Raw genomic sequence first — 27,793 nt, forward strand, 5'->3', positions numbered from 1 at the left:
TTATGTAAAGTATGATATTTATTGGAAATTTAAAAAACACACAAAATTGTACTGTATATTCCTATGGGACTAGAAATATGAAATTATGTAAATGAAGGGGACATGAAAACTCCCAGGTAGTTGTTACCTCTGGGGAGGGCATAGGGAAATGGTTGGAGGGGTGAGACTTCAGCTCTCTCTGTATTATTTTATTTTTTAAAAGAAGCAGAACCAAATATAGCAAAATATTGATAGTTATTAAATACACTGGTGAGACATGGGAGAAATATTACTTTCTGCTCTTTTCATAATTAAAAATAAATACAAGAGTATAGAAATTTTGCAATGCCCAGAGCAAGAATCAGGTTTCTTCCCGGGACCCCAGGTTAAGCAGATGACCTATACAACAATTATTAGGGGAAAGCATATACACACATGTACACATATGTGTATATATAATATACATATATGTACATGCATATACACATACCTACTTATACACACATATATACATATATATAGATACACACATATATGCATAACCTCAAATTAAGACAAGCTTTTAATATTTTTATTGCAAAATATTGTCCTTATCATATATTTCTTCAATTTCTGAGAGAGAGAACTTTGACATCGTGGGACCCTAACATTTTTCTGTGATTTGAGCATGTACAAAATCTACAGACCACCTGTGTCTCACATTAGAATGATGATCCCAGATTGTTTTGAGAGGTGCAGGGAGAAACAGAAGAATCCCTGAAGGTTGGGGCCTACTGCAGTGCAGGGCTGGAAAGATGTGATCTGAGGAGTTACAGAAAGGCTACAGTGGGGACCAGTATGGCCTGGTGGGGAATAATAGCATGAGGAGTCTGGGCTCAAATCCCCACTCAGGTGCCAGCCACATGCGAGGATTTTAGTCTCTGTCCCATATTGGGCTTCCGTTCAAACACTGGCTCAGCTGATCTTTCAGGATCTTTCCAGAGATGACACTGACTGACTTCTGTATCCTCTTAACTTAAGGGCTTTGTCCCCCAGTGCCAGGACAATCAGTGGTATTCCAGGGATTCTGGAAGCCTCCCTTGTTTGGTGAATGCTGCCCAGTTTCTCTCAGCACTTCCTTGCTTTAGTGCCTGTTCATATCAACCCTCCTGGAGGTGCTGGGCCCTCCTCTGAGCCAACCTTTGTGTGATAGCGGGATTCTGAGAAGGAACTGGACAGGGAAGTCCCAGGAGACATTGGTGTGTGATGGAGAAACGGGGTGAAGAAAGTCACCAAGTATAGAGAAAGCCCTATGGATTTTCCCAAAGGCGGAAATACATTTACACTCATTATTTTTCATCAACTCACCCATCACCCTCTTGTCCAAGTTCTACAAGTAAACTGTGTGTGTGTGTGTGTGTGTGTGTGTGTGTGTGTGTTGGGGGTGGGAGAGGGCAGAATCAGTGAGCTCCAGATGAGTTTTTACCAAAGAGGCATATGTTTCAGGTAACTTGGGTTCCCAGTTAGAAAAATGATTTGTTTTACTTGTGTAGATGGTGTCATTTGCTCACAGCATTTCCAGGGGGTGCGTAACCCTTGGGGAGGGACAGAATTTCATTTTAAACTTCCTAGGTTGTGCTCTCCCTATGGGTTATCCCTACCTTGGGTTATTAATGATTATTCTCTTATACTTTTTTGTCATGCTGCTGGATTCCTTTAAATTCTGTGCCCCCTTGTGTCTTCAGATGTTGACTTTCAGGGCATTGCTTGACAGAGACTGAGATTAGGAACCCCTCACGAGGTGACAGTCAGGTACCTCTGCTCAGAGGAGAGTTGCTGAAAAACGAAAATGGAAACTTTCTCAAGTTAGAATATGAGACGGTAGAAAACTTGCTTAGGTTACACACGCTTAGGTTGCAGGTATCTTTTCAAGAGCGCGTGAGTTGGTTTAAGCAGGATTCATTTGTCCTACAGAGTTAGGGTATAAATGCCAGGTGCCCCCTTATTCTGTGGCTTCGGGTCCTCAAAACCTGTCTGCTTTTACCACATACCACTTGGCTTGATGAATTCAATTCAACACTTCTTCCAGTGCCCGCTCCTGCCAAAGAATCTACTCACAGAAAGTGTTAAAGAGAAACGTAGACTTTACTGAATATTTCATAGTGGAGACCTAGGAAGGGGTCGACGTAACACCCTGCTCAGCAAAATTGCTTAAATCTTTCCCTTAGCCGTTTTTGTTCTCCCAAGCCCCTCTCATCCGTACCACCACTGCTGGTTTTTTTTTTTTTTCTTTTCTTTAAATCATTTCTAGTCTTTCTCTGACAAACTTTCCTGAGTTCCTACTCCTTTTTCTCTCCTGCTAATTGAGAAAAATGTAAATTTTGCTCCATTCTTTTGCATAGCAGTTAAGGGTCCCTTTTCCTTCGGAAGCATAACCTCACGGGCTTATATTTCAAGTCAGTGGTCCTTCTCTCAAACCAACAAGGTGCTCCTTCGAAGACGGACAAATGTAAATGTGGGTTGAAATGTGTCTAACGTCAGGAGAGGAGGTGGCCGCTGCTCAGAAGTCCTTCTCACCATTTTCAGAGTCATCACTGTCTATCATCAATGCTGTGGGGCCTTAAAAGCCCTCCGAGAGTATCTGAAGCAGGCAAAGAGTTTATGTGGGCGATGGCAGCAGCTCTTCTCTGAGCGAATGACTGATCACCTTGACTGAGCGCTTGCCGAATTCACGGCACTTTCCTGACAGGAAACAAAAGCTGTCTGTTGGTGACTTATTGTCAGTCTTAACTGCAATGGAGTCAAGCCTGGTCAGGTGGTTTTCCAAATACCCAGAAGGCATTAGATTCCGGATGGTCAGTTTTACACACTTTAGATTCTACTGTTCACGCCATTTGTCAAGGTGCCCTGAACCTTGTCCCCAAATCCTGACTCTGCTGGGGTGACATGCAGCCAGATACTGCTAGTACCATCGGTTTTCTGCCAGTGCGGGGAACTTGCCTTTGGTCGGGGGCTTCGAGAACATTGCCTGGAATCTTAGTTCACAGGTCTGTGATGAGGGAGCCTGATCTTCTGGGATGGAAGAGCCTTTGGAGAGATTCAAACTCAGCCCCTTGATTCTTCTGACGTGGAATCTGAGTTCCAGGGAGGGGAAAGGACTAGCTCAGGTCATACAGTGAGTTAGTGATCGGGCTGGGCCTAAACCCATCCCTTCTGATGCCCGTGTGTGGCTTTGTTTACCACACCACATTGCGTCCCTGCCTTCTATCTGGAAGATACTTCACTCAAAACTCTCTTTTTAAACCAGAGTTGTATCTTCCCAGGAAACAGAAGGAGAGGTGTACTATTTAATTCCCTTTGTGGTTTCAGTCTTGGCCTAAAGTGTTCTTTCTTCCTCAAGTATCTGGAAGGATGAAGTGCTGTATGGTGGAGAGTTGCTTTCTTCCTGAAGGCCAGGAGGGATGGTTCAGTCTGAACTACTGTATAAGAAGATGGACAACACATTCTCAAGAGGAAAGGTGTTTGTATCCACATACTGGAATTTATCCACCTTGACTGATATGGTGGCGTTGACCTGGAGGTGCTCCAGCAAGAACTGAGAGAGGTTCTGGTATATGTTTTTGGTTTGCACTCCAGACTCACACACTGTCACCAGTGTCTGTTTTTTGACATCTCTGTTAATGAGAAGCTCCAGCTTCAGGTCGACAGAATGTTCTGGGCATTTCACAAGAAATTGCAGTTGGCAAATGATGAAGTACCAACCTGGGAACTGGATCACCAGATTCCCATCCTGATATCTGACTCCATGGGTAATGCCATCTTTGTTCCAAGACAACTTGGTTTTGTTTATATGCTTTGACACTGGAAAGAGAAGGACAAAAGAACCTCAGAATTATTAGGCAAATTTCAGATGCGGATTGGAAAATTTGAAGTCTTTATTCAAGGTTCCCCATTCAAGTCCTGTGTTTTCTATAATATTGACTGCTGGTTCAACCACCTGGAATATCTTCCATGTTACTCCTAGGCATTACTGAGTATTCAAGGTACAGGTACAAAACCACCCCCTGCCTTTTCTCTAATGCATAAAGCTGGAGGGTCAGAACACACACAGTATTAGACCTTTACCTCCTACGGAACTGTTTCCCATTTAATCATTGTACCATTCTGTTATTATTATAATTATTATTTTTCCCTTTTCAGACTATAAGCTCCTGGACTGTATTCCCCATAAGTTCTGGACTATCACGGACATTTAATCAACCGATCAAGGAATCTTTGATCAATGGGGGACTGCTATTTGGTAGGCATTGCACAAAGTATCAGAGAAAAAAACATTCAATTTTGTTCAATTAGTAAACAGTTTAGGCATCAAGAGGTCCAGGAGAATCTCAATTTGTTAACTTTCACATTAAGATACGTCCCTTAACATTGTCTGAATTTTTAAATGTCTTCCTCTCTTTAAAAGGCCAGACAGACATAATTTTGTAGACCCCTCAAGTGCACATTGAGGGCTTCTTCCCAGCTGGGTTTTATAGAAAAGCAAAGAATTAGCAGACCCTCTAAGCCGACAAGTTGGCATCGGAAGCCAAGTCTCTGAGTCTTAACAAGTGAAAATCGGCACTGATTTGTCAGGGTGTCTTTCAGAATTGGGAAGCTGGCATGTTCATTTTAATTGCTTCCCTTTAAACCTCGTTGCAATTCAGCTGAAGAATGAGAACTGAGCTGACTGCAAAATTGAAATTTTTTAATGAGCAGAATGGCTATTTCAGAGAATCTCGGCCATCTCCTCTGTACCTCATCTCTTCCAGTGTAAGTGCCTCTTATTATTTCATCTATAAGGGGCCTCTCTCCCGAAGCATGCTGCAATATGCAAATAGACCCTGTGTCAACATGGCCATTAAGCTGTCAATCTGGGCACAGGGCAATTTTGTGGCTCCCTTATGAATAACTTGATAGAGGCAGAGATTAAGAGCCTGCTTCCCGTGCCTGAGGAAAAGTACAGCACACTTGGCCTGCAGCCCGTAGATGAATGAGAAAAGAGGGGTGGTGCGGTGAGGTACAAATGCCCTCACAGGCCAGGGACGCAAACTTGAGACAGTGAATGAGGCTGAGGAAGTGGGAACCTTGTAGCTTTCGAGAGTAATGCTCTCCCTTCGCCCCCTAAAGCATTTAAATTCAAATTATAAAAAAATATCATGCAGGCTAAACAAAATCCACATGCAGGTCACATATGGCCGTGGGCTTCTATGTGTGACCTCTGGCTTAGAAATTTCAGAAAGGCCACAGGAAGTGGCCCTCATGTGGTTGGGTTCCTGGATGCGGTTACTGACCTTGGAGGTAGGCCCATGACTTCTTGAATGCAGCCCTTTCCAGGATACATGAGATGTCCTCTGAACAATTCCCTAAAAATAAGGAGATCCCATGTTAAATGCCTTTCTCTGCTCCGGGAACTGGAGCCACCAGATCTTTCTCCGTGACCCTCTGATGGAGACGATTACTATTCTGTTTCCATTTGGGGGACAAAAGGAAACCTGTTTATTTCTCATTTTGCTGTCAAGTACCTTAGAAGGTTTTTAAAAATGTGATTGCTCCCACTTGGGCTTTTACAAAAGACTGTGGAAGTTGGGGGGAGGAAACAGACAGAGCCTGAGTTCCTGTATGTACCAGCTGCATTCTTGTTGCTTTATATACGCCACCTCACTTGATCTTTGCAACAACTCCATGAGAGAGGTATTATTACGTCCCTTTGAGAGATGGAAAAAAGCGTGTGGACCAGACAGATTAAGTACGTTGTCCTATGTCAGTCACTCAGCCAGGCGGTGGTAATCAGAACACTAAGGCTGGGAGTAATTATTGCCACCCTTCCTTTAAGAGTGCACTAGTTGAAATATACATATTTCAGCTAATCTAATTCTCAGAATAACCCTGTAAGGCTAATCCTAGACAATGTCGAGACCCGGTCACTGCTACAAGGTCATGCAAGTTGGTGGAAACCCTTAGATCCACCCCCATGTCTATATGATTCCAGAGAATCAGGTTTCTTCCTCAGGGCCATGTTGCTAGACAAAGGAGATAAACACATCTTGGTGTTCAATTTTAAGAGGATATAGGATCAAAGAGATCTAAGCAGGGAGCCTGCTATTTGGAGTGTCCTTGGCAGGGAAAAGAGACAATGTTTATGCCATTGTGGAATTTAAGAAATAAAAATACTTTAAATATATTCACTGGTGATGGCAGCTTAGCTTCTTATTATAGTAACTATTTTGTATGCAAAGAACCAAGTTATACATTTCCTTCAAAGACTCATGAATTCAACTTATTCTGGGCAAATCTTTTCTTCTCTTTCGGTCTTGGTTTCCCTAATCTGTAAAACTGGGAGATCTAAGACCTGACACTGACATCTTTTTGACAGTGTCACCAGAGATGATCACTCATTCCATCCATCAGAGACTAGGCAGCCATTCAGTCGAAGTGGCCACATCCTAGTAGGCTTGTTCACTGGATCTTCTAGTAGTATATGTTGGGCTCACCATCCTCCCCATTGCCTTCTCTGTCCAGGCCTGAGATGATCCCTCCTGGCCTTCCTTAAAGTGGGGTGGGGTCCTTGGAGTGGTGGAAAGCTAAGTGAAGAGTCCCCTCTGCTGTCTGAACAAGCTCACTGCTAGAGGCACCCCCAGCAGAAGCAGGGGGCAGTTTTCATCCTTTTCTTCCCTCAAGGCATGAAGAGCTTCTGGTCCGAAGGTCTCTCGGCTGAGGAGGGCTGGTAGGCCAGCTGCCATTCTTCTGATCCCATCTCTCACGCATCCTCCAGCTAGCGTTCTTGTCCTGCCTGCAGCCCATGCTCTCGGGGTGTGTCCAGCCACATTCACAACAACGAGGCAATGAGAGCTGCCCATTCTTTTTTCTTTTTTTGGCCGTGAGGTGCGGCTTTCAGGATCTCAGTTCCCTGACCAGAGATTGAACCTGGGTCATGGCAGTGAAAGCCCGGAATCCTAACCACTAGGCCACCAGGGAACTCCCGAGGGCTGTTCATCCTTAAATGTGCTCTGACTACTGGTAGGGAGTCCCCCTGGCCCAGCCTTCTCTTTTTGGTACGTGGAACATCAAGTCAAAAGGAATCGCAGAGAGGCACGTCTGGCTGCATCTCTTCTCTGCTTGGAACCCCTTTCTGACACTACTTGTGACTGCAGGATCAGGGCCAAGCTCCTCCACATGGCATTCATTTTCCCTTGTGTTCTAATCCCTACGGAATTCTGCGGTCTCATCCCTCACTTTCCCTCTTTCCCTGTACTCTCTTGTACTTGTCCCAATAGTAGTAGTAGTAGTAGTGCTAGTAATAATAATAATAATAATAGCTAATACATATTGACTGAGGGCTGTTTTCTTGGCACTCTGCCAAGCACGTTACATGCATTATTTTACTTAATTCTCACAATCATCCCACGAGAAAGGTACTCTAATGACTTCTCTCTTGTACATAAGGAAACGGAGGCTTTAAAAAGTTCACATTCGCACAGCTAGTCAATGGTGGAGTGGAGAGTCAAACCCAGGCTCTCTGACTCTAATGCCTGAGTGGATTTTTGACCATTTTACTGAAGGTTGGGGCCTTGGGGTGCCCCCAAATACACCATGTTTGTTTTCCATTTCACTTGGAATTCCCCTCTTCACTGATAAGCTATTCCTTGTGTAAAGCACAGCCTCTGGGAACCCTTCTTTGACCCCTCCATCTGTTTGGTATTTACCTCCTCTGTTAGATGGTGAATCCTCAGGGCAGAGACTGCTGTTTAACTATCCCCACTGCCAGCTCAGAAGATGCTCTGCAAATGTTGAATTGGATCATCTAGTCTGTCTCTCTTACTCCCCTCTGTGGGTGTTAGCTAAGTTCTCAATGCTTGAGTGGGGTGATTGCAGAGTCTTGGCTTGCTTTCCCTTCTGGGCTGGAATAGCACCTGGCCTCAGTCTACCACTGGTTCTGCAGGTTAGGTTAGATTAAACGGGAGGCTAAGATTCAAGCCCTTGGCTGAAGCCAGCACATCACACCAGGAATAGGCTCTACTCCTTGGCTGAAGACCCCCTCACACCATGTCACTTGTGGTGGCATCTGTCAGGTGAGCTTCTGTAAATGGTGGCTGTAGAAGTACAAGCCTGGGGCTGACTCTCACACATGCATGTTCTTGTTTTTTTATTTCCCCTTTGGTCTTTGCATATTTGCTGGGTTGACCTCAGTTGTAATTCTGAGAAACCCAAGGATGGAAAAAAAAAAACCCAAAAAACCTTATTTTGAAGCATTTGCATTTCCTGAAGTCAAATGCCATGGCGTATCTTAGTTTTTCTTAAAGAATCTTTTAGATGTTTCAAGAGAAAGGGAAAACAGAGGCAACTCCCTTGAAGAATGACATCGCTACAGCCGGCTAAATGAAGGGGCTGGGAAACCAGGACACCGGAGGAGCTATTGGTGGAATGGGGCCGCTGAACTTGGAGAGGAGCCCAGGGGAGGGCACACTGGTGGCCTTTAGCAGCTGCCAAGGCTGTTAGGAGGGCCAGAGCTGAGGGGGGCCGGCTCTCTGGGGCCCAAACACGAAGGCTCCGTGAAAGTTTAAGGAGGTGATGCACTCAGCTAATGGTTAACACCACTCCTGTTCCCATTTCTCAGATGAGGCAGTGGGAAGACCTTCATTAAGGACACACAGCTCACACTGTAAGTCACAGTGCTCGCAGCTCAAATATTTGACCAGTTAGTGCTGTTCAAAGTTGTGTTGGACTGATGTGAGGGTCGTGAGGCTCTTGTCCAGACCTAGATGAATGTCTCATGGGTCATTAGTCATGTGGCTTGAGGCTTCTCATCACCCTGTGAATCCATGCTCTGACTTTCTTTTTTGGTTATGAGACAGGAATCCTATAGTATTCCTGGAATTTTGAATTTGGGGAACATTGGGAGCAAAACACACCCGTTTCATTCACTTCCCAACCAGATTTGCTGTCTCGAGGGGTTTAGTTTGAAGGACTAAACACTAGGGTGGGGAAATGAGAACGATCTGCAAGTCATGGCAGAGTAGATGGCCTGGGAGTTAGAATCTAGGAATTGTCCCTCTCTGGGCTGTCATGTCCCTAGCTAGATGAAGAGCAGTGTGAATCTGATGATCTAGAAGGGCCCTTCTAGCTGATTCTAGCAGGCTGTGTAGACCCAGCTATACACCACCAGGCTTGCTGTGGGGACCAAAAGTCAGTCCCAGCTCCAACTGTCTGTCTTTTGAGGCATGTTGCTCTACCCCAGCTTGGAATCTGTCTTCACATATTAAGATTTCCAGGTAGCTGTATCAGTAGAACAGAGCATTTTAGGTCTGGGGACAATCGAAGTTATGAAGAGCCTTGTTCTGTTAGCGGTTTCCATGGTTCATAGAAATGGAAGTGCCCTGAGAACTCATCTGGTCCAGGCTTGGTAACTATGTAACACGTGTGTTCCCCAATGTTACCCCCCACCCAGCAGACTTGTCCTAGGTCACCCCATGAGTCAGTGACAGAGGCAGGGCCAAAACCCAGTACTCCGTGCTTCTGTGGGGCATTCCATCTTTTGGACAACTCAAGTACTCTGTGAATAATTCTGAGGACCAAGGCCTTCAGATGGGCAAGATTTGTAAGCGTTCTCTCAAGCTTTGGCCTCCTCTAGGGGGATCATGGAACTTTCTTGGGCTTTTTTTGGAAGCCTGGGGAGAAATATGTGCCAATGAAACCGTCCTGGACAGGCGCACGTAAGACAGAGATAGGGAGAGAGATGTTGCCTAAGGTGGTTGAAAGGGTCATGTTCTAGAGGTCAGAATAATGGCAACCTGAAGATGAGAACCCACCTTGAGATCTCAAAACATTAGACCCAAGAGGACCATTAGATGCCAAGTTAACCAAGACCTTAGATTTATGAGTGGGGAGACTGAACCCAGAGGGACTGAAGGTCTGGCTCAAGACCCCACCGTAGGCTAGTGGCAGAGCTGGGTTCAGAGCACAGAGTTCCTGACTCCTAGTCCAGGGCTCAGTCCCATTTTTCAGTCTTTCCATGTAGCAGGAAGGGTTAAATGTAGGAAGAAGTGGGTTTGTGGCCACCATACACGCTGGACTGAAAACTGATGAGACGGCGGGTGGTGCTGGGAAAACAAGCATAAATGAACCTTCTGGGCTCCCTCTTCCTGGGAGAATGGCAGCAGGTGACTTCAGGCGGGTGTGCTGAACACTGCCAAGTTGTAAGTCAGGGGCAATCAGAGCTCCATTAAGATACAGCAATGCCCAAGGGGGCAAAACAAACCACACTTATCATTCCAGCCAGAAAGTATGTGGTCTGAGTGCCAGGCACCTTCCAGGTTGATACCAGGGCAAAACAAACACAGTGCATCTCAAAGAGAGCACCTGGGTTCTGGTCAAGGCTTTTAACTTCAGACCTGTCACTTTCCCTTACTGACCCTCAATGACTGCATCTGTGAAGTGGGGATGGTAACAACCCAAATGTATGGATGTTGCAAAGATGCAATGAGATTATGGATATCAAGTGGCCGGCACAGCACATGGTAGCCCCTTCCTGCCCCGCTCCTCTTTCCCTAGTTGTTACAGTGGCAAAGTAACAGCTGCTTAGCTGATGAAGTGATCTGGCTGATGAAATGCTCATTGAACCAGAGCTCATGGCATTATCTGATGGATTGAAGTTTCTCAGTTATGTACATAAGTGTTTGAAGCCATCTGATGCTCCCAGGGAAGTGTGAATAATCCTCCTCCCATCTGCTGAAAATATTTTAATCCTTCCAAGAAAGGGAGGAATCATCCTCATGACTCTGCATCTACCATGTCCTGGCTTCTTAGTTCCTCCCTTTGGCGGAATATCTAGGAGAGTCCCAACAGTGACATCTAGGGGAGAGTCCGCTATCAGTCGAATTCAGAATCAAAATGAATCCTTAACCTAAGGGTCATTTCAGCCGTTTTCTCAATGCCGCCAGGCCAACTAGTAACAGAGAAACTCCAGGATACGCTATTTGTTAAACAAAGGACAACTAGGTGACCCTGGATTTACAAACAGCATTTGGGGAATAGCCATTACGGCATGCTCAGTGTTAAGCACATAGAAAGCCACCAGTAAGTACAAATTGGGATCAAGCTGAAATTCATTTGAATCCCTTGAAGTTTACTTAGGATTTTGAGGTTTTTTTTTTTTTAGCCACATGGCAAGGCTTGATAAAACTATCAAGTCAGATAGTTTTACCTTACATACTGCAACAGGTAAGGATTGAAAAGACTCCAAGGGAATTCCCTGGCGGTCCAGTGGTTAGGATTCTGTGCTTTCACTGCTGTGGGCCCCGGTTCGATCCCTGGTCAGGGAACTAAGATGCTGCGTGCCTCACAGTGAGGCCAGAAAAAACCCCAAAAGACAGGTTAAGAGTGGGCTTTAAGTGAATGGGTTTAAAGTGAATGGAGAAGCCAGTAAGCTCTTTGAGGCCTGTGACTATCTGAAAAGCAGTTACCCCATGAGCAGGGGTATCCCCACTTGCTGTGGAAAAATAAACTACAACAGCTTGTAGACTGGGCAATCTAGATCCAGATCAGTCCACCTGATGGAAGTGAGGTCTCTGCTATTTTTCAGTCTTTCTAGGGGAGGAGGCTGCTGCTTCTCTACCTGCCTCTTCTGCTGCCAGTACAGCATCCTGGTGGGGCTGCAGCCATCCAGATCCCAGGTGTGTGACACCAGGGCTAGCGGGGCATTGGTGAGTAGCTAGCTCCTTGGTTTAGTTTCACTGCCTTCGATGGGCAGCTTGTATCATTTCCCTGGGGGTGGGTTCACTAGTTACAACTAGAGAGCTAACTTACTTGATCTCTTTTAATGCCCACATTCTCTTTTTAGCAGGGGAAATGGGGAGAAAGGTAGCTTGCCAAGCCATGCACAAATTACAAATTGTTAGAATGGTGAAATGGTCAAAGAATCCCAAGATATTTGATTCCTGGAATGTTATATTCAGAGCAAAATCCATGCTAGGTCAGGACAGCTGGCTTGCCCCCCTCATGCCTGATATTTTCAAAAACAGGAAACTCCAGTCCCTGGGAGTTCAAGTCATAGGACTGGAATGTAGGTATTCCGAAGTTCAACCCAGTTCTTTACCTTTTGTACCTCATCCCCAGCTGGAGATTGAATTCAGGCCGAGGGTGGGGAATGCAAGAAGGGGTGCAGGACCACTTCATGTGGTCTGTCCACTGTTCCCACTTCCTCAGGGCCTCCAGGGAACCTTGGGATATTAGGGGCCACGTGACATTCACAGGAAAGACAAACTCTTCTAACTGGCAGGCTGTGGGGAGGAAGGAATCATCCCAGGTCTCATGACTCCTGGGGCTTGAATTTGGCCTCTAGATCCCCTGCCGTGGGCCCTTCATGACCCCTACCACCTCACCTCTTGTGCAAACCCACGTGTGTGGTTGCGCTAGTGGCCCTGTCTGTCTCAAAGCTCGACAGCAGAGAGCATACTTCAGTGCCAAGAAGAAAGACAGCTGCAGGAGCAGGTGCTAAGGAAGTGGCAGAGAGCCTTGGAAGGATTCCTAGCCTTGGAGGACTGGTAGGGGCACCGGAAGGAAGCACAGCTGTGTTGTGCTTAGCATCGGACCATACAATCCTGGTTCGGCAAAAGGGCTCCAAGGCGGTCAGCCTGCCTTCTGAGGCCTCCCCGCTCCATGCTAGCTGTGCAGTCTTAGGCAAGTCAAGTCGGTAAACCTCCCTGTGCTCTAGTTTCCCTACTTATAAATAATAAGGGGCTACTGATTATCCCCCGGACTTGTTGTGAGACTGTACGCGTGAATCATGAAGCGCTCAGCTCAGTGCGTGGCACGGAGTGAGTGACCCATCAGTGTTTATTATTTTCACTCCACCAGATCCTCACACATACCTAGTAAGGGAATAAGAGAAAAACTGACTTACAGAATTCCTCCAGTACAGCTAAGAATTGATATTTTGTTGTTGGGAAGTTAGGAAGGCCTGGGGCTGAGACCAAGGTGACCAAAATTATTCTGCAGTAAAGGCAGTAGAATTTGAGTTTCTGCAGAGTTTGTGAGGGGAAGTGAAGGCGTGGTGAAAATGGGAAGAAGGAGAGCATGGCAACAGGGCTGAACCCCAGGGAGCAGTGCAGTCCCTCCAGAAGGCCCTGGTGGCTGGGGCGCAGAAGCCTCACAAGCACAGAGGGGTCTGCAACTCAAGTCTGCCTCATCCTCCACGATGGAAGGCACTGCCCCGCCGGCTTCTCCACGTACCCTAAATGCTACTGTCAGCTTTGCTACACACAGCTGCGGGTGCTTCTGGAACTCTGGGGACCTCAGGCATAGGGGGCTGTGTTCCAGGGTTTGGGCAAGTAAGGCACATACACGAGCATAGGTGAGAGTCAAAACGCTGTGGGGGCAGGAGACTGGAACAAGAAGTGACGAGAAGCAGTACAAGCCTCCCTCGCCCAGCCCGCCTGGACTCTGTGTCCAGAGGACTCATGCTCGACCATGTGGCAGACAAGGGTCGTATCTGCTGTCTCATTTCACCCTCGTAGTGGCTCTGTGCCACTTCATGACTGCATTTGCCAGAGAAGAGGAGAAGCGTGTGGGAAAATGTTCTCCTCCCATTGCCCTTCCTACCCTTAGTCCCGGCTGGGCCCCCGCATGGGCCACTGAGTCCTAGGCACGATGGAGTGTGTGTGAGGTAGCAGTCTGCCAGTGACAAGTCTCCTGGCTGGGAGTGGGAAGCTTGTGTTGAGACTCAGACATCTTTTCATTACAAAAAAAAGGCTTGGCTTTCGGTGGTTTCCCTGCAGCTAAGTGTCATCCTGTGTTACATTACTTTAGTGTACGGACATGGCCCTGTTTTCCAGCCTCTGGGCTGCTGCTGGCTTCCTGCTGATGGTGGGCAGTTTCCATCAGTTGGTGGCAGAGGTCTCCCTGGGAAGCGTCTGGCTTCTGCTCTTCTCCAGCCCAGTGACAAACCACATGCTGACCCCTGGGGCTTCCTCCCTGGAGTTTCTGGGAGACGATGCCTCTCTGCCTGGAATGTCTTGCAATGGCTTTTCAAAAGGGAGTTTGCTGTTTCTGCCTGTTTAAGAGGGGTTTGTTGGGGGAGAAGGCTGTGTATGCAGACTTCCTCAAGGTTATTAGGAATAATCTTTTTAGACTTTTCTATATTTCCATAATGAACGAAAGATTGGAGTATCATAAAGCATCGAAGTTGGAAGGGCCCTTCCAGTTCATTCAGTACATTGTTGTTATGTTATAGACGAGACCCAAAGAGGAGGAAAGGCTTGCCCAGAGAAACACAGCCTGCTGGTGTGAAGGTCAGTTCTGGAGCCCAGGCCTTGCTCCAAGGTAGTGTTCTTTCCACCTCACCCTGCTACTGTGTCTGTAGTTTGCCAAGTTAAGAGAAGTGGAAACTTGCATTAAAAGCAGGAGAAAGCTAGGGACCACGCACAGTAGGTCACTGACATTTCATGGCTGAAGCACATCATCCGGGGGCTAGAGAGGAGCCCTGGATTCTGATCCATGCTCTGCCATCAACTCCCTAGATGACCTTGGGCAAGTCACCTTGATTCCCTGGGCCTCAGCTCATTATCTGCAAAATGGGACTATTAATCCCTGTGTTGTTTGCTCACAGGATGGAGGCTAATATAAATCCAGGGGAGGTGTGGGAAGGTCTTTAATGAAAGTTTCATGGCCCTGGTGAGAATTATTAGCATTTTCTACCTGGTTGCAGAAACATTGAATTGTAAACTGCGGTTGGTTTTGGATTCGTTTGTGTTCTGATATCTACAGTGATGGCCCATATAAGAAGCGATCTGATAAGTGATCTAGTCCACAGCTTCCAAAACTTTGAATTTTATGGACCAAAATAATTACTCCAAAATGTAAATTCAGTTACCAGTATACAATGGGCAGCTTATTATTTTGCTTTGTGACCATTCAAACAAACAAACAAAATAACTCTGACTAAAAGCAAACCAACTTAATTCCCATCTATATCAGCTTCACGTTGTAAAAGAAAGGACATTTTAATACCAAAAAACTGTAGAGGACTTCCCTGGTGGCTCAGTGATTAAGAATCTGCCTGCCAGTGCAGGGGACACGGGTTCAAGCCCTGGTCCGGGAAGATCCCACGTGCCGCGGAGCAACTAAGCCCATGCGCCACAACTACTGAGCCTGTGCTCTAGAGCCCGTGAGCCACAACTACTGAGCCCGCGTCCCACAACTACTGAAGCCCGCGTGCCTAGAGCCCATCCTCCTCAACAAGAGAAGCCACCGCAATGAGAAGCCTGCGCACCACAACGAAGAGTAGACCCCGCTCGCCGCAACTAGAGGAAGCCCACGTGCAGCAACGAAGACCCAACACAGCCAAAAATAAAAAAAAAACTGTGGAAAAGGAGGTGCTCTCAGAGGAAAGCATAGTTGGCCATGGGAAAAGGGGGATCAGGTTAGAACCTCTGTAGTTGGTGACCTACGATGGAAGTGCAGAAACTGAGACCCAGAATGGCTGAGGTCGTGTTGCCTGATCAAAATTGTCGTTGTCGTTGGGGTCATGTTCTCCCTAAAGATCCATCTCCCCGTCTTGAAAAATGAAGTTCTTGTCAAAACTTGGAAAATCTGGATGGATGTGGAACAGTGGGACTGGGGAAGGGAAAATGACATTTACTCAGTGTGTTTGGTTTCTTGCAAGCTTCCGTGTTCTGAATCCAAAGCCGGTACTGTTTCCATGATGGGGGGCAGCAAACCCTGGTCTGTGGGTGAGATCCAGAACACCACCTCATTCTGCGAATGAAGTTTTGTGGGCCCGCAGCCATACCTGCTCATTTGCACAGAGTCTGTGGCTGCTTCTGCACCACAGCAGTGGAGTGGACTCGCAACAGGGACTCTTATGGCCTGCAAAGCCTAGAATGTTTACTATCTGGCCCTTTACAGAAAAAGTTTGCTTACCTCTGCATTATGCCGTCTCCTTTTTACCTCAATGTGACTGTCTACAGAGGCATTGTGGGAACTGAGGTCACATGCTAAGTAATTCCAGCCAAAGTTAAGCTATTGTTGACAAAGCTGTAATTATTAGTCTGCCTTGAAAGATCCAGAATGCTGCTCCTTTTAGGGGATTTTGCCCTTACTTTCTAAGTCTCTGGGTGACAAATAGCAGGAGAAGCATGACTACGGGTGTCCTGAAGGAAACTCCAAGTGTGATGGCTGCTGCTGTGAGAAGCTGTGTCCAGACACTTACGTCCTCTGGCCCCAAGCATGACCTGGTGTCTCTATCCAGGTGCCTATAATGACCCACTCTTTCTCTTTTACTTTTTTTTCTCTGAGCTGTCTGGTGATCCAGCTGCTAGCTAGGTTCTGAGGGTTACAGGACTGAGATGGGGCTATTTTTGGGTTGAAAGAGCACTAGATTAGAGATGAGGACATCTGGGTTCTAGGTTTGACTTCATATGACTCTGAACAAGACCCTTCACTTGGTCTTACTTTTCCTCTTCTGTGCAATGAAAACATTCATCAGATGACCCCAAAGTTTTTCATTTTCCATGTTAACCTAACTCTGCATATCACCAGTCTGGGGCTAGTAGAGACAATGCATTAATTAGTGACTTCAGTGATAGGAAATATGAGGGGTGGGGAGGTCTGTTTCACAAGCCCTCAGCTTCATTATGCATTTTGTCTGTTACCAGTTATTTAATGATTACTATGTGTTGGTCACCGTGCCAAGCAATATCTGGAAGGGATCTGACAGCTTCTCCAATACCTTCATGAGGTGGGTATGATTAGTCCTATTTCACAGATGAGGACCCGAGTTTCTCAGGTGGGGTGTAGAGCCAAGATTCATACCCACATTGCCTGACTCCAGATTCTAAGCTCTTAACACAGCGCTGCCTTGTGTTCCTCTCTGTGTCCGTGTGACAGCCTACGCCAGAGGTACAGTTTTCACTAGTGGGAGAGTTGAGGGCTGGTGGGAGAACTTGTGGGGAGGTGAGTGCAGCTCAGAGGCTGCTCAGATGAATGGAGATGCATCAGCTCTGCCCTGACGGCCCACCTCTGCCTCCGCCCACTCTTCTGTTGGACACTATCATGATGTTTCTGGTTGTTAACCATCTGTGATGTGATATGGATGCGTCCCGGCACATTTACTCCTAATTCCAAAGTCTTACCTCCTTTAAGGTGGAATTTGCCCGGCGGGTTGGGAATGGAGTCCTGGAAGAGAAGAAAGAGGGGAAAAAAAAAAAAAAAAAGCAGCATGAGAATGTCATCAGATTGAAACAGCTATTCTTTTTCTTTTCCATTTTGGTTGTCCTCAAAGTATTATGCAATTTAGAATTCATGTTCCATCTGACTCTTAGATTTAAAAAAAATTCATTCACTGACTTAGTTTACAGTGGGCTTTCTCATCCATTTGCTTTACAACCTGCTTATCAGAAACACAACTGGAGGATTGCTATCCTCATTTCACATGTGAGGAACGGGGGGCCGAGAGGTAAAGTTTATGGCAGTTCAGGGACTAGAATCTGCAACTCAACTTTCAGTCCAGAGCTTTTTGTTTTCACCACCACATGTGTTATTTTTTCCTACTTTGATTAACATAAGAGCAAACAAGTGTATTATATAAATATATGTGGGGTTTGTTTTTCTATGTTTGATTCAGCAAACAGTGAAAGTATGTTGTAAACATACCTAGGAAGGTACATTTCTATTTCTCCTGTGGTTGGAAATTCTGAATTAATAGAACGTTTACGTGCCAAGTATTGCGAAGATACCAAAAATAATTAAATTGGGTCCCTGCTCTCATGGATTTATTACAAGTTTATATTTGACTATAACATCTAAATACTTATAAATATATAAAAAGCATAAATGTATATTATTTACTTTAATATTCACATGTTTTATGTTATTTATTCTATAATAAGCATAAATATATGCATAAATATTTACATAGTTAAGTAAGAGGTTGATGGCAGATACTCTGATAGCGGATTGTCTTCTGAAGGAGGGCCTCCAGGCTGGGGAGTGGAGGGGATGAAAGGAGGTCTTACTCAGGTGCTCTGAGCAACAGAAGCAGGTGGGCACAGTTCTTCACCCCTAGTTCTTCAGAGACTAGCTTCCTCCCTGGTCTCCCCCCAACTTCTCCCCACCTCAGCCATTAGAGACACCCCTCAGTTGTCCTGCCAATAAGGAATGAAGTGTCTTATTTATCTTTTGACCTCTCCTGGTCAGGATCTCCTATAGTGCATTGGATTGAAATATTAATAAAGACCTAGAGAAATGTGAGCATTTACAAGGATGAAAACAACCTCCCAACTTCTAACAGAGCAAGAAGTTAGCAGCTTCCCACACCTTATTTTCTTAGTGTCCTGTATGAACACCTAGGGCCATCTGGAGTCCTCTCTTTATTCTACCATTGCTCTAGGGGCTCTGTCCTTTGCCTTCCATTGCCAGCTCTCCTGATCAGTGACTCTCTTCTCCAGCCCAGATGTGTGGCAGTGAGTCCGAGGGAGACTCCTGAGGCAAAGCCCCGGCAGAGCACTGATCTGGAGATGGAAGTCAGTATAGATTTGGGAGCTTCAGCTTATCAGGGAAAAGAAGTGAACTTGGCCTGGAAGGTCCTTTCCTCCTTGCTCTAACAGTGTATGATTTTGTTGCTTTAGTTGAAAGCTCTTAACCTAATTAACAATGCTGTACATTTGTGGTCTCTCAGTTGCACATGTAGTTCAAAGGAGAGCCTGATGTCACAAAATTCCCCTCCTGGTTGCCTCTGTGAGACAACAAACAGCATTTCATAATTTATAATGAACACCTAGTTTACTGCCAAGCATGTCCGTCAATTAGAGTGATGTGCAAATACGTGAAGAAAAACATCTACGTTTAAATGTGGTGCTAAGACCGTTGAATTCATTGGCTGCCCAGGAACATGTCCAGGGACAGTGAGAGACTGCCAGAGCAGCAGTCCCCGTGGAGCCATCGCAGCGGCCACTGGCAGGTGGGAAATACCAGAGAATCATACATTCAGCACATGTTGAATTGGGCACCTGGTGTGTGCCAGGCTGTAAGTTAGTCATTGGAAGACATCCTGTGGATTTTATGGCTTGATCATTAAATCAGTCATTTAAGAAATACAAGTAAATATCTAATTAGAATTGCAAGTTGTGGCAAGAGCTGCCAGGAGAGAGGCAGAGTGTTTCAAAATAGTACTTCTTGAACTTTAGCATGTGTATGAATCACTTAGGGAGCTCGTTAAATGCAAGTGCTGATTCAGCACGTGTGGGTGGAGCCTGAGAGTCTATTTCTGACAAGCTCCCAGGTGACATCGGTGCTCCTGGCCCACAGGACACAATTTGAGTAGAAAGGTTGTAAGAGATAATATCTGGAAGGAGATCTAATTTACATGGGGGGTTGGGGGTACAGGGGGAGTCTCTGCCATTTGAGGGCTTTCTGGTTTTCTAGCTTCAGACAGGAGGATGTCAGAAACAAAGCTTCATAGTACAGGAAAGAATCCTTTTGCTTGAACCTTCACCCAGGACCCATGACATCCAAGACAGAAGTGTGACTATTCCTATCTTGAAGAGCTCCTGGGATGAGGACAGGTCTCCATAGCTTCCCTTGGCTACCCATGGTAGACGAGATCAGAGAATCAGGGCCAGAGGGGAACCAAGACATCCTTTAGTCCATCAAGCTAAGTTTCACAGGCAGGGAGACTGAGACACTCATGAGTCAGTGGAATCCCAGATCCCAGACTGAAATTCTCCAGTGCTCTTTCCCTGGCTCTATACCCCAGGAGAGATGCTGTCTTCAGAAGCCAAGGATAGAAAAGCTCATTCTTCCCCGGCCCCCCGCCCCTTAGTAGTCCTTGTTTTTGGAGGTGCAGAAGTAGGGTATGAAGAGATGATGACTTAAATTTTGTTGAGGACTCTTTATACCCTAGGTGCTATGCTCAGTGCTGTTCATCTATCTATTCCTCTTTAGTAAGGTACCTCTCAGTCTTGGAATATTTTCCCGTACCTAGCCTGGGGATCTGGGTCTTGGCTGGGGAAATGTGAACTACCTTGCTTAGCAACTTGGCTTTGTGGTAAACGTACATAGGCTAGACATAGACACAAGCAAATGGACCCTCCCAAGTTGTCATTCCCAGCTCCATTGAGTAGCTCAGGAAACTTCATCTCCGAGGTTACCAACCAGGTACATTTCCTTAAGTGTACTTCTCTCTCTCTCTTTTTTCCCCCAGAATCTGTGTGTCTAATGGGTATCCTCAACAATGTTTCTGTGTGTGGAGGGAGGAACTGTCACATTTAACTTGTTTGTTTCCAGGTGAAATGGCCTGTTCCAATCACCTTCCCTGCCTACGAGTCTGTTTTCCCATTTCCTTTCATCACTGTGATTACAGGGCTAATAATGCTTCCCTCTGCTGGGTTGTTGTGGACATAATAAGATATTATACATAGAGTGTTAGCAAGTACTTGAAAACTGTAGTTATTTTGGTTACTCCTAATGAGGTGCTTAATTTGCCTCAATACCTTGAAAGTCTTACTTCTTTTTGCAGAGCAGAGTATCACAGGGCATTTCAATTCACCCCTATATTTTATCTGGGCTGAAAAGCAGGGGAGTCAGCTCCCAAATTTACTTTGAAAAAAGATACCCTCTCTGATGGAAAATGGCCAAAAGGAACTAATATTTGGAATATGCCAGGTGGCCTCACATCTTGTAAGGTGGGCCATGGAGACCTTTGCCAGGAATGCCTCTCTTATTTTCCATTGAACGTGATTAAGCACTTAATGAGGGTGTTTAATCCTTGGGGGCTATATGCTTTACATGCATTATCTTATTTGATCTTTACCCCAAGAGTTAGTGATTGACTAAGACTTAGAGAAGTGACTTAATGATTATAGAAGGTCCCATAGATGGTGAATAGCAAGGAAAGTGTTCAAACTCTGGCGTGTTGACTTGGAAGGCAATGCTCTTCAATGCCAAGCCACGTTGCCTCTCTAGGGTAGGGCAGGATGAAGCTGGGGCAGGAAATTCTCCTGAGACTCCATGAGAAAGTGGATGGAGGTCATAGAAAATTTTCCTTGGCAGCCTTTGTTTTGGTAATGTTAGTGAAAGTGGTCATTGGAATACAGTGGCTTAAAGCAGTGCTTCTCCCCCGGGGATCTTGTTAAAATGCTAATTCTGATTCTGTAGGTCTGAGGTGGGCCCTTAGGTTTTGCATTTCTAATGAGCTTCCAGATGATACCTGTGCTGCTGGGCCAGGGTCCACACTTTGAAAAACAAGGGCTTGAAGACGTTACTCAGCAGGCAATCAGGATACTGAGGCCTTCCTTCCCCGAGGAATGGGGAATGGCTTCTGGAGGCTGAGTGCGGAGCTGAGCTCATGCATGGGTTTAGGAAATCTTCCTAGTCTGTTGATAGGGTGGCTTCCTATCCTCTCATCTTCCTCTATCAATGCTTCTTGCCACCTAGCTCTAAGTCCTGCTGCTCCCCCGTGCAGTCTGGACTGACCTCTGTTCTGGCCCTGCAACTCCTGTCCTCACACTTGGGCTCGCCTTCTCCCAGGCTGTGCGTCTCCTCACTCTTGCCTCACCTGGAATGCCCGGCACCATCTCCACCTGCCACCATCCTTCCAATGGAGAGCTCTTCTCCATTGAAGAATGTCAGCTAATAAATGCAAAAAGAATGATAGAATTAGGCAATTATCATTCTTCAACCCTCAGTGCATTAGCTGACTCAGTTGAGGGTCATCATCAAAGAATGCCAAAAATGTGGAGTGAAGGATATTGGTATGTCTTCAAAGTATTACCCCATAGATTACTTATTAATAAGAAGGAACACAGTGTTCTACTAAAGAGATAGCCAGTGGTCTCCTCCTGAATCAAGTGACTAAACATTATTGCCAATAATGGGGCAACCTGACATATATGCCTCTAGCTCTGCTGCAATAAGAAGTATATAACATCGCCTGTGTACTATTCTTGCCAAAAATGTTTCATCTGAATATAATCACGAGTAAACACTAAGACGGTTCCAAAACGTAAACTATTCTACAACAGAACTGACCCTTTGAAAAAGTCAATGCCATGAAAAGCAACAAAAAGCAGAGGAGGTTGTTAGATCTGTGCTTCTCAAACTTAATGTGTGTATAAATCACCAGGGACCTTATTAAAATGCAGGTCTAGAATGGGGCTTGGCATTTCTAACAAGCTCCCAGGACCACCTTTTAAATAGTAACATTCTAGATTAGAACAGATAACCTGAGAGTGGATTCTGGATCAACAAACAAAACAAGGCACAACAGCTGTAGAAGACATTTTTGACCAAGTGGAGGAAATTAAAATATGGACTATATATTATAATAAGGTGATATTGCCAAATTAACATTAACTCTCTTGGCTATGATAATGGCACTGCAGTAAGTAGGAAATGGGTGCTGAAACACATGCAGGTGAAAGGTCACACTATCTGAAACTTACTTTCATATATACAGAAAGAGCAGAAATATGGCAAAATATTAACACAGTGAATTTAGGTGAAAGGTTATATGGGTGTTTACCATTCTGTTTTTCTGTAGGTTTAAAGTTTTTCAAAATAAAACTTTGGGCATAAGACATGATACTTCTAACTCTTAGAAGAGGCTCAGCTTCCCTTCTAAGCTCTTCTGCAAAGCCTTCCCTCATCCCAAGCAGAAATTGCCTTCCTCTCCTCTGGTATGGCATTCAGTGCCATTCTGCCCCAAATTCAGTCTCTTGAGTGTTTGGGCCTCATTTCTCCAACTTAGAGATTCTCGGAGAAAAGGGTCCTGCCTTACCCACTTGGGTCCTTCCCTCACAGCCCAACATAGGGCTTTCCCTGGAGAAGATTTTCAGTGGCCTTTTTTGGATTGATAAATTGAATGCATTGGAGAGAGTAACTTGGGTAGAGAGAAGAATCACAGGTCATTTCAATTCTCCCCTATATTTTTTTGGGCTGAAAAGCAAACCAGAAAACCTTACCACCATGACCACCAGTCACTACCCCTATACTGCACTCTTGGTGGGGAAGTAGAGTGGTATTGTAAGGATAAATTTTTTTTAAAAAGGAATTTTCTTTGCTGATAAAGGGAAAGCAGGCAGCTGCTTTCTCTTCTTTCTAGAGGACATAATGAGCCCTTGCTAACCGTGTGGACTGTAAATGGATCTCTCTAGGGGTTGGATAAGTCCAGGCTCCTGGTTTGTAACAGAGATGTCTCTAAGACTGAAGATCTCAGAGCCACTTGAACTGTAAACACTTCTGGTGTCAGCCTTGTAGCCTATATATAATCTATATATAACCCTTTGTCTCTGGAGGAGATATGAGAAATTTTATTATTTTTCTTTTTTTGTTGTTTTTCTTTCTTTGCTGTATGAATTGTGTGAAATTTCATCCTGACACATATGCAGGTAGTCTGTTGTGCTTACTCAGTAAGAAATCCATTTTCTGTCTTTCTCATGAAGATCTGTCTCTGTTGGTAGGACTTTTACTTCCTCAAGAGCAGTATATTGGCACAATCTCTTTGGAAGCTGATTTACATAATTTATAGAAATGAAAAACGCATTATATTACCACCACTAGGAATTTGTCCCACAGATATACTTGCAGATGTGCACAGTGGGCAAAACTTCTAGAGGAAAACCTGAGTGTCCTTCACTAGGCACAGATGGAATATGAAGCACAATAAAATACTATGTGACTCTTCAAAAGAATGAGATGGACTTCCATGTATTGGCATGGAAGGATCTCCAAGATATACTGTCAAGTCAATAAAGCAAGGTGCAAATTTATGAGTTTACTATAATGACATGTGTATACTATATATTTGTAGAAGCATAGATTTTTGGAAGGACGTGGAAGGATCTGTTAATGGTCATTATCTCAGGGAAGAGGGATTGCTGGTTGGGTGGGGAGAGTGTGAGAGATTTCTGTTTTTCTTTCTTTTCCCTTGTTTACTATTTACTTTTCTTAAACCACAAGAATAGAATATTTTAAATAAATATAATAGTTTAAAGGTAAATAAAATACAGCCACCACAGAGACTTAAGACATCAGTAGGCAATAAGTTCCATAAGTAACATGAAAGCAGGGATTTTGTTGGCTTTGATCAAGGCTCTATACCCATTACTTAGAACAATGTCCTGTACACAGCAGATGCTCAACAAGTATTTGAGGTTGAAACCTAAGTTCTTTCTTTGCCTCCCCCAAGGAATTTGGCCTTGGAGTTATTTGGTCTTCAAGCCAAATCTCAAGGCGATCTTTGTTGATTTTCCTGCATGCCCTTCACTTTTCTTCTCCATCACTTTTCTCACACTGTTCCACTGGCCAGGAAAGCTCTCTCCTCTAATCTCCCTTCACCCATTTGAAACTGTGCACATTTCTCGAGCCAAACTGAAATGTCAATCTCCAGTGAAGTTTTTCTTAGATCTGCCTGGGAAAATGTTCTGTCTCCTTAACTTGTGGTCTCATGGTAGCCCTATGTGCCTACCTTCCATCGCTTATTATATATTATGAGTTAAGCTTGTTTTAAATTTTGTCTGTGCATGTGCCTTTTTATTTAGAACTGTGACCTCTTAGGCCAACAGAACCATTCTCATGGTTCTCACCCCTGCCCCGATCCACCCTTACAGCAGAGTGCTATGTGGCCACCAATCCATTCCATTGTTAATAATTGGGATATGAGTTTAAGGTCCTTGGTTATCTCCCATTGACTTCTTTATCAGAAGTCCTGTTAGAGTCTCTTCGTTTGTCTCTTCACTGTCATTTGTACCTGTCCTAAAGCCAGCCTGCATTCCCTCCTCCTGTAGGAAGCCTTTCCTGATAACTCAAGCTCAAGGGGATAACTCTCTCTTCTTAGCTCTTCTAACAGTTAATATCTGAACAAATTATTGGAAATGGTATGTGTAAAACACTTCACTTTTAATGCCGCAGTTCTTTTACGCAAGTAACTGACATTTCTCAGGCTAAGAAATCACAGCACACCAAAGCCAACAATCAGACTTTGAAGGGAATCTTTTCATATCCCAACGTGAGGCTAAGTCAAGGAGATGGATGCCAAGAAGATAGCACTCCCAAGAGAAGAGCAGGAACAGAGTTTCTTAGTGCTTCTGTGGCTGGCTGTATCGTCAAAGGTAATGGTGTCCTGATTAAATAATCAAGCAGTCTTTACCACTTTCTCAGGACGACTTAGGTCAAGCCCTGTCCCCTTTCTGTTCCTCATTTTCCACATTTACAAAAATGAGGGAGAAAGATCCACTCTCGTTCCTTCATGGAAAGAATCAGTTCATACAAAGGTGGGATTTGAATAAGGACCATTCTGGAGCTCTCTCTAGCTTTATATGTTACCACCACACCTTATACCCCCATCATCTCTTTCTCTTTTCCTTCCTTCCTTCCTTCCTTCCTTCCTTCCTTCCTTCCTTCCTTCCTTCCTTCCTTCCTTCCTTCCTTCCTCCCTTCCTCCCTCCCTCCCTCCCTCCCTCCCTCCCTCCCTCCCTCCCTCCCTCCCTTCCTCCCTTCCTCCCTTCCTTCCTTCCTTCCTTCCTTCCTTTTCTCTCTCTCTGCCTCATAGCAGTTCTAGCTGCAACCTTTAACTACAGAACTTTTCAAAGACCACTTTAATTTCTTTGCTTTGGCTGTTGCTATAAAATGTTACACCTCTGGTTTACTTCAGATTAGAATTATAGAAATTATAGAGCCTCTACAGAAAGAAAAAAAAAGTGTCGTAGAATGTTTTCAAGAGTATTATTCCTAGTAGATGTAGATGAGCCCATTAAATGATGACCTTCATAAATTCTACAATCTAAATCTCAAATGCTAGCAATTCTGTTTTCTTTCATTTTTGTGGAGATATGAGCCTCAAAGTTTCATTTAAATTTCCAAGCTTGATGACACTTGAGAAACAGATACCAAAGCCTGTTAAAGCCTCATTCTTTTTAGCAATCAATAAGTTAAAGAGCATTCAGCCTAAGACAACCGAAGGAAACCAGAACAAATTCTGCAGGATTATGATACCATAAAAAATGGGAGCTTTGAAGGAACAATAGAAATGTACTTACTCTGGCAGGTTGGTGGGGGGTACAGTTCATAAACTATCAAAATTATTTCATTAAAAAATTCATGAGCAATATATACTATCAGTACAGTATTTTCAATAAAATACATGCTGGTGGATTCTCTGTAAACAGCAATTTCCTAAAATATAAAGAAGCTTCCTCCTTCATCTCTTCTGTTCTCACAATAAATCTCACCATTTACTTCAAAAAAAGGTGAATTTCCTGAGACCGTTTGGCCTCACAGTGTGTACCCGTAATTGCTTGTAGTTTTAGAATTCTGAGCAGTCTCAAGGGAACAGATGTGAAAAACATCTCTAGGTTCTGCCTCTGTGCTTTATGTTTTTGTGGAAGAGCTAAGCTCTTCAAAGCAGTGGCTCAGGAGGAAGCTTTCAGTCTGTCTTGTGAGCTTTAACGCTGAAATGCCCAAGCTCTAGGAAGCCCTGGTCTTCTCTCTTGCCTCTTTCCCTTATAGACTTTGGCCTCTGAAACTTAGCTCCAGGTTAAAAAAAGCTCTTAGCATTGGATGAGGCCTCTGAAGTCTCAGGAACATTTAGACAGAGAATAGAGAACCTTGGAATCTGGTCTGAAGGCATTGAAGACATGACACCAAGTTGTACAAATGTGTTACCAAGTTTCCTTACCACTTCCTTCCTTGATAGGAATGTTGCTCTGGCTCAGCAACATTTAAATATTAATTTCTCAAGGCTAAGAGCTCCTCTCCCTTCTTTTGGCTCCTGTGAGCCTGGAAAGTTTGGAGATGATGGCTCAACAAAATTTTCTCTCCAGAAGCCAAACTATTTGAGAGAGTTAAGTTCCCATTTCTTTGCTCCCTTTCTCTGCATGATACAGGTTCTTTTTTAAGTTTATTTCCAAGTCTCTCTCTGGAGAAAACTGAACATAAATCAGAAAGGAAAGGCAAAGAAGAGAAGTCCACTTACCGTCTTCTGAACTACCAGCACCATAATGGTTGCCACAGCAAAGACGAGACACAGAGCCAGTGAGGCCGTGGCGAAATAGAAATAACTGCGGCCAGTGGTTCCCAAGTGGCTGGTGACGGAGCCTGCGGGCACATGCATGGCTGTGTCTTGAGAAGGGGCCAGTGGGTTGAGTGCTTGCTGCAGCCCTGCGTCCATTCTTATATAGTCTTCCCCACATCACACCTTATCTCTCCTCATCTGATTTGGTTCTGGGCCCATCTCTGTTCCAAGAAGGATTCTCCCCCTGCATCCCGGATCATGTGACTTGGAAAAAAACCTTCACCGTCTGCCTCATGAAGAAATGCTTCTCTGGGGGCGTGAGGCGAAAGGCAGCAGCGCGGGTGGGGGAGAGGTTCATTTTTCATCGCCAGGGATTAATGTGAGTGAAGAGAAACTGTAGCTACAGAGAAGGTGGCTGATGTCAGAGGGTGAGTAGGAAAATGACGGTTTCCCTACTCTGATGTGTACGTGTGTGTGTGTGTGTGTGTGTGTGTGTGTGTGTGCGCGCGCGCGCGCAACTTCTGTTTCAATCACACTCAGTCACAAAACACCTTCCGGCTTGAGAAGCTGCACATTCTCTTCAGCAAGGCCTGTGGCTCAGAAGCCCTCGTCAGAAAAATGTCTCTTTGCTGGGCCTTGGGGAGGCTGGATCCCTTGGACTGTGGTAGAATGACTCAAAAGGGTTGATAATATTGGCTCCTGCTAAAAACTGGAAATGCTACCAGATATCTGGGAAGGAAGAGCCCACCAATGTGGAGACTGATCCAAAGGGAGACAAGCTCATGGCAGTATGAA

The 27,793-nt window shown here is 44.9% G+C and overlaps 1 protein-coding gene across 1 annotated transcript; it reads right to left on the reverse strand.

The window, feature by feature from the left end:
* Window positions 1-27,454, reverse strand: TNFSF8 (TNF superfamily member 8). Its single transcript, XM_022578925.2, has 4 exons — window positions 26,960-27,454; window positions 17,124-17,166; window positions 5,289-5,360; window positions 1-3,819 (listed from the first exon to the last, which is right to left on the reverse strand). Exons 1-4 carry the CDS (start codon window positions 27,152-27,154, stop codon window positions 3,425-3,427), a joined length of 705 nt encoding a protein of 234 aa, XP_022434633.1. The 5' UTR covers window positions 27,155-27,454; the 3' UTR covers window positions 1-3,424.
* Window positions 27,455-27,793: the final 339 nt, after the last annotated feature.

The sequence above is a fragment of the Delphinapterus leucas genome, chromosome 6, assembly GCF_059928025.1.
Source record: "Delphinapterus leucas isolate spDelLeu-1000000601 "Yukka" chromosome 6, BTC_Dleu_Yukka2, whole genome shotgun sequence".
NCBI lineage: Eukaryota > Metazoa > Chordata > Mammalia > Artiodactyla > Monodontidae > Delphinapterus > Delphinapterus leucas.

Bases quoted from the DNA above. Each gene is read 5' to 3' on its own strand.
- TNFSF8 (XM_022578925.2), bottom strand. From the start codon at position 27,154: ATGGACGCAGGGCTGCAGCAAGCACTCAACCCACTGGCCCCTTCTCAA. The intron at 17,167-26,959 runs GTAAGTGGACTT...CTTCTCTTCCAG, and splicing joins TGCTGGTAGTTCAGAAGACG to GACTCCATTCCCAACCCGCC. The intron at 3,820-5,288 runs GTCAGTAACCGC...TTCTCTTTCCAG, and splicing joins GTCATGGGCCTACCTCCAAG to TGTCAAAGCATATAAACAAA.